The sequence below is a fragment of the Nansenia antarctica genome (assembly GCF_963989245.1).
Source record: "Nansenia antarctica genome assembly, chromosome: 12".
In the NCBI taxonomy this organism is placed as follows: Eukaryota; Metazoa; Chordata; class Actinopteri; order Argentiniformes; family Microstomatidae; genus Nansenia; species Nansenia antarctica.
Genome location: NC_137682.1, coordinates 19,473,739 through 19,481,238, shown reverse-complemented (window position 1 = coordinate 19,481,238; position 7,500 = coordinate 19,473,739). Strand labels below are relative to the sequence as shown.

General features: G+C 45.0%; 1 protein-coding gene across 1 annotated transcript in view; it reads right to left on the bottom strand.

The window, feature by feature from the left end:
• Positions 1–7,500, bottom strand: part of sema5a (sema domain, seven thrombospondin repeats (type 1 and type 1-like), transmembrane domain (TM) and short cytoplasmic domain, (semaphorin) 5A) — a gene marked incomplete at both ends in the record, with an annotated part of 94,538 nt that overhangs the window by 57,289 nt on the left and 29,749 nt on the right. The window contains 3 exons of the mRNA XM_080542732.1: positions 1–127; positions 4,049–4,147; positions 6,480–6,542. The exon at positions 1–127 is cut by the window's left edge and continues 87 nt beyond it. Of these exons, the coding sequence (XP_080398858.1) occupies positions 1–127; positions 4,049–4,147; positions 6,480–6,542 (289 nt within the window). The remainder of the gene's footprint in view (positions 128–4,048; positions 4,148–6,479; positions 6,543–7,500) is intronic.

The window sequence follows — 7,500 nt, the reverse complement described above, 5'->3', positions numbered from 1 at the left end:
AGTCCATGGCGGTGGCGGCGTACAGCTCCCCGCTGGAGGTGATGAGGGCCGTGGAGTTGTGGAGGGGGTTGTAGGGACACCGCGCCATCCCGCTGATCTGATCGTGGATCTCTGTCAGGTTAGTCAGCTGTGGAGGGGGGGGGGGGGGGAGACGGAGAGGAGAGGGGAGGGGGGGGAGAGAGAGAGAGGGAGGAAGATAGAGACGGAGAGGTGGGAGGGGGGGTAGAGATTGATTAGCCAGCTGAAACATTTAGGGGTGGATACAGAGGAGGCACTTGAGGCATTTATGCTCACATACATAATAGCGCTCTCAACTCTCCTATATCCGTACATCTTGATTAGTCTCGATTGCAATGAATGGCAGCAGAACAATAACACTACAAGTCAAGAGGCAAGTACTGAGCTAAAAGCATCACATGGGGTGATTTTTACCACCAGTGAGATTCTTCTACTGGCTAATAGATCGTGATAATAAAAGTGTGGGCAGCAGCAGTCACTGTTAAAATGATGCAAACTGGTGCAGATTGCCTCACAGTCACTTCTGGGTGTTTTATTTGCTTCTTCCAATAATGCACAGCCAGAGACATTCCTCATCTCATGACGTTGATGTCATGACACACACACACACACACACACACACACACACACACACACAGACACAGACACAGACACAGACACAGACACACACACACACACACACACACACACACACACACACACACACACACACACACACACACACACACACACACACACAGAAGCAATGAAAACAGCCTTTTTAGAAGAGCGTTCCCCATCCAAAAACCATCAACTAAACCACAAGGAGTGAAAATACAAATATTCCTAATCTGGCTGGAGACCAATGCTAATCGTCAGTCAGTCCAATGCTAAGTCAACTTGCGGCTTCACAAGGATTTCCAAAGGGAAGCTGCTAAATGCTTCTTCTTGTAGTTCTAATGCTATGCGGGCTGGGTCCATAATGACTCTAGTGGACGTCCATCTGTTCCCCTGGATAAACCATTACTCAGCCACATCAGTGGGGCCTTCGCTGTTTTCATGTGCAGCTCGTTTTGAGGCTCAGTCCTTTGGTTTTGGACTTTGAAATGGAGGCCAAATCCAGCTCCCTGCATTTAAAAATACTTTATATACCAGGAGACAGTGCACTTGTAAACGCAGTATACACAGAGGCAGCTTTGAAAACGTTTAAGAAGCGGAATGTGTGCGTCTTTGCCAATATTTAATTATAACTCATGATGGAAAAGTTGAAAAGGGGGCAATATGCTGAGTAGCAGGTTTACTACCTTCCTTACATTCGGTCGGAGCTGTGGCTGTGAGGTAGATCTCAAATGATTTTCTGTGTTTATTCAAGGTGATTTGCATCACTAAACTAGAGCTACGGTATCATTATTTTTATGGGTTGATTTTTCCGAATGTAAAAACTTTCCATTAAACTATCAACACTTGCAGACTGCTCCAGTAGGCATCCACAGGGGTGTATTCTGAGACCGTTTTCATTCCACCGTGCAGGTGTGTCTTCTTAAAACCACATCCTGCACATTGTGGCCAAAGGCCAGTCGTGACGTTAGAATGGTGTTCTATCTCCATTTTTGTCAGAATTGAGTTTTTTACATAATCTGATCCATTAGGTGTTTATTAATGCCTGAGTGGTGTTATTTTTAAAATGTTGAAATTTTTTAGTTAGTAATTAATAAAATACAAAAGTTCCATCTCACAAAACATAATGTGAATGTAAAAATGTAAAATGTAAAAACTTTGACGCTCAATATCTCTGAACTGCCCTAAACGGAGATAGGGGATATAGGGCCCATTCAAAGTGTCGATTGAGGAGGAGGAGGAGGCTACTTTCGCCAGGTTCTTTTTTTGGAGTGGGTCGATCGGGATCAATGCTTCTTGTTCACTCTAGCTAACCCTCCCCTCTCGCACGACTTGACCAAACAGAGTGCCTCTGTCTCTGGGGGCATGGGACTAAGATGAAAGACTTGTATTGACAGAGCTCAATCTGCAGCGAGATGGCTCAGAGTTTTTTTTCGATCAATCGGGTCTTTAAGACGAGTGGGAAGGGGGATAGAATAAATAGATAGGGAGGCAGCATCCATCATGCATATTAAAGCAGCAGAGTGAAAGATGCCTCTGTGTGCGACACACAGCAGCTGGATTGATGGGAGACACACTGAGGCGGCTCTGATAACGGCTAGTTAGGTCTGTGCTGTTTGGATGCAGCTAGAGGCTACATCTTAGTGGCGGGAGACAAGATTGCCACCCTTCCACTGTAAAGTCAGTACTCAAGTTGTAAAAGAAAATCAGGGGGGATGGTGGATTTGATCATATGGGGACCATTTTAGCATCCCCACAGGTCAGTGACTTCAGTGTCAGTGACTTGGTAAAAATGTCATCGCATGTGTGCGTGCCCCCCCCTCGGCCACAGGATTTTACTCAATATGCGCGAAACTAAATGTTGAAATAGCAGTAATACCACGTTTATTGATAAAATGACATAAGGGATGGAAAGGGGGGATGGCAGTTTTAGAAGGGGGATGATTTTGACCGTTTTTATTTTCAGGTGGGATGCCATCCTCCCCCTCATCCCCCCTCAACTCTAGTGCTGGTTAGGCTGTGCTGTTTGGATGCAGCTAGAGGCGACATCTAAGTGGCGGAAGACAAGATTGCCACCCTTCTGCTGTAAAGTGCTTTGGACCCTATTGAAAGACTCTACATAAATGCAACCCATCAATGCCTGGGGAGTCGCATTGTACGCTCTCTTCCTCCCAGATTTGTTGCCAGGTAACACTATCTTCGTCAACGTGACCAAACAGCCTGTAGGTAAAAGGTGTTCGGTGTGATTAAATAATTCATAGCTTTGAGAGACAGTAAATGGGATATTTGGTTGGAATTAATTAGCTCCCCTGTCATTGTTGCAATCATCATCATTATAACCAACATCATCATCATCATGTTCATTATCATTATCGTCATGATCATTAGCAACATAACTTGGGGACTACATTCTCTAATCACTAGCAGATCCTTTATACAGTAAGAAAAGGGGGAACTCATCCTGCATTCAATACCCTGGGCACTGGTTTGAATCAATCACAGCAGGCCTATTACAGCACACCTATAGTCGAATTATTTCATTTCATTTCAGTGCATGCCTGTTGAGCCAGTGATTAGAGAATTAATAGGATATTTGTATTTCACGTAATGCTTTATTCATACATTCCTGCTGATAGTAAAACCGGGCCATGAGTGAAATACTGAGATACTACATTCCCCTGATCTCTGGGATTATAACACTCACTCTGGGTAAATATGACGAAAAGTTGATGAAATACTACCATAATAATGTCTTGATATTTATGCTATATGGCTTTCTACAGTGGTAAACATTTGTTATGTGCTAGTGACCTTTCAAATTCAGTGCTTTTGGAGAAAAGCAAATGTCATTACAAAGGTGATCTCCCCCCACCTATAACCCAATAATATAACCCAGCAATATAACCCACACAGCAGACTATAATAATAAAACCACACAGCAGACTCTCTTTCCACTGGTTAAGCCCCAGGATTCAGCACAGCTGAGGGCTGGCTCACTGTAGCTTAGCGCAGATAGTGGAATAATAATAACAATAATAAATAATAATAATAATAATAATAATAATACATTCGACTTATATAGCGCTTTTCTAGACACTCAAAGACGCTTAATAATAATACAAATACTAAATAATAATAACAACAACAACAACAACAACAATAATAATAATAATAATAATAATAATAATATATTTTATTTGTATAGTGCTTTTCTAGAAACTCAAATAAACTACCTCAGGGAAAACAAAGGAGTAGAGGTTTGGAGGAGGAAATAATTCATTAAAAAAAGAATAGAAGACAAGAGAAAGGACGAGGAGATAATGACAGAAGACAACAAGAAGAGAAGAGAACAGGAGAGGATGACAAGAGAAGAGAAGTGAAAAGAAGAGGCGGCATCATCAGTCAATCGGGATCACATGATCACGGTCCTTACTGTGCGGTTGGTGCAGATGGGGGTGAAGGCGTTGGTTCCACAGGTGAACAGCCTGTCCCCGTTGACCAGCAGGACACGGATGTAGTTCTGACACTCCTCCTGAGGACCCAGATCACAGACCACAGCAGACATTACCACTGTTCAACAGACATTTAAAGGCAACTGGATCTGGCAGGTGGGGGGGGGGAAATGAAGTGAAACGCCCACGTAATGAGATACAACACATGCAACCACAGGAGGGCCAGTCTGGAACCTGGCCAGGCCTGACAGAGAGGAGTCACAGCTAATAATAATAATAATGATAAAATGGTCAAATGGACCGACTTATATAGCGCCTTATTCCAAAGCACTTTACAATGGCCTCTAGTTCACACATTCACACAGCAATGGCGGCAAACTACCATGCAAGGCGCCGGCCCCGCTCATTGGGAGCGATTTGGGGTTCAGTGTCTTGCCCGAAGACACTTCGACATGTGGCCAGCCGGGGGCTCGAACCGCCGATCTGCTGTTTTTCTGTCATTCGTTCTCAAACACTGATCTCCGATCGCTAGGGAACGTAATCCTTGTCTCCTCGCCTTAGCTTGGCTCTCAGGGGGTGCAGGCGCGGGTTCACCGCTAAGCACTTTGTGACAAATGTAACATGTACTCCGATAAATCCTTGATTGATTGTAACAACAGTGGAACACCCTGACCTTTGTTTCCCCCAAACTATTCGCAGCTGTGGAGGACTTCCATCAAAAACCCACAATGCAAACACAACCTGAGCAGTGAGAAGTAATGTCAGAGCCTGGTGTTTGTTTTTGTGCTGGTCGGGGTAATAAACCACTCATAACCTCCCTTCAGCCTCGGTGTCCCAGCACTTCTGTTAGTGAGGGCCCCTTGTCAAGATTTAGGGCCCCGTAAATCACCGCTTTTGTCTGGGGCACTCGAGATGCCCGGGGCCCCTCTCTCTCATTCTGTGGGGGCTGATTTAGGAGTGTTACAGGGCACCGCCGCAGAGACGGAAGGATGGAGGGAGGGAAGGGGGGAGGGGGTCCGTTTTATTTCTCCCCCTATCAAGATGGAGGTTAACTCGTAAAACAATTCATTTCCCTGTACTAAGCACAGTGTGTGTGTGTGTGTGTGTGTGTGTGTGTGTGTGTGTGTGCGTGTGCGTGTGTGTGTGTGTGCGTGTGCGTGTGCGTGTGTGTGTGTGTGTGTATGTGTATGTGTGTGTATGAGTGAGTGAGTGAGTGGCTGTCCTTTATGTGTATAGCTGTCTTTTGAGAGTGTGTGTATGTGGGTGTGTGTGTGTGCGTGTGTGTGCGCCTGTGTGTATGTATAATTCAGCTCAGCACCGTTTGTTTGTTCCCTCAGTAAATAAAACCAAATATAATGTGTGCCCTGCGTCGCAATACTGACTTGTTTATGAAAACTTCCTGACAAATGTTCCAGAGCGGCACAGTAATGCTGAGGCTGTTATGCACGGCTCTGCCATTATAAACCAAATAGAGAAAACGATCGAGTCCCGTCAAGTCAATTTAGCTCCCCCCTTTCTTGTCCCGGAGGAAATAAATCAAACACACAAGAGAGAGGCAGACGCGTTGCATTAAAGAACACAATCACTTGTAAATTCACTCAAGCCAGAGACATGCCTGTGAAATAACTTCAGTTACGGTATATTGCCGAGCGCTCATCTAAGTAATAAAACTTCCAAACTCTCTTTGGCTGGGCTGAGAGAGAGAAAGAACAGTATAGGATCCCTATTCATAGTGAACATCACAGGGAAACAGCTGATACTCGGCTAGGAACACGGCAAAGAAAAACAGTTCTTTGCTCCGAGTCGACGGGACCAACTCCCAAGGCCTAAGGTAGGCTTAGCCTGTAATTCAGAATGACAATCATACTGCTGGCCAGCCTGTGCATGCCTATTATGGGCCTCTAACCACCTTTCACAGGGGGATAAACACACAGAGGCCCAGTCGCTCAGGCTTCAACCACAGGCACGAACACACAGCAGGCCCCCTACAGTTCACCACGGGGTCATGTTCAGTTATGGAGCATCTGTTTGTGTGAGGAGGAGGGTGCATGCACACACACGCACACGCACACACTTAGCTGTCCATCGTGTTCGATGATGACGCTTGCTGACGGGTGCATACACACACACACACACACACACACACACACACAGGGACACACAGGTAAAGACATGCTATAAACATACACACACGCACGCATGCACACGCATGCACGAACATGCCTGCACCTGCATATACACACACATAAATGAAGCGGAAAACAACAGCAGCTGAAACAATATTGTCCATGAAAAATGAATGTGTGGGTGGGACAATTCGCCATAGCTTAAGGGCCTAGATCCTACCTGTCACATGAATCATGCACTGACGTCAATAAAGGATCGGAGGCAAGCTGGAGTTCGGTGTCTTACCTCGGACTTGCCTCTGCTGAAACAGGCTCCCTTGGTGAACTCATCACAGTGCCACTCTGCCTCCTGAGAAGAGTGAGAAACAGCGTTAGGAACACAGCATGACACAGAATCAGACACCCTAACAGTCCATGGCTGCCAGCTGATGTGTCTGATTGTCAGAAACACACAATGAATTATCAGTAAACGGCACCACACAATAGGACAGCTTGAAACACCATTGGAAACTCAGAGTAGACAGAATAACAACAACAACAACAACAACAACAACAACAACAACAAACAAAGCATAATAGTCAACAGTATGCAGTCAAAATATCCCTTTTCGGAGTTAAACCTGCTGGTGAAATTGACGCTATTAAGACCAACAGTCTAAAAACTAAAAAGCTTGTTTCACGTTTTGTTTTTAACAAGCAATATTTGAATATGTATATGCAGAGCACTCTGCATCTGCTTTCGAGAGAGACTATAGCTATTGCAATAAACATTTGAAAGACACTTTGCTCCAATCAGCATCAGGGCGTATTTGATCTGGGGGATATTGGTATTTCTGTCCTGTTTACCCATTAATTCGGATGGGTTTCATGAACCTGAGCACAGACAGAGAGAGGATCTGATTCGTCCTCAATGATTATACAGAGACTATACCAGTTTATCAGCGGCGTTAAATACGGACAGAAAATCCAATTAAGGTGCACAGCAACCGGCATCTAGGCATGAGAGGCGAGCGCCGAGTAGAATACCAATGTGATTGATATGGGAGAAATACTGGGGATGCTTCGCACGTTTTTACTACTGGAGAGGAGTTAGCAGATAGCGGCAGAGCCGGCGTCCTCTTTGAGGGGGACGTCATTCAGAACACGCTCCGGTTCCTCCTTCAACTTCGGCCTGACCTGCAAGGGTTCTCATTGATAAAAGTTCGCTATTCATGAAACGGCTGCTCACACTAATCCAGATCAGGGTTGAACGAGATACTCAAACTACTTACTGACAAGTAACGGACATCGGTGTGTCTTTCTACATG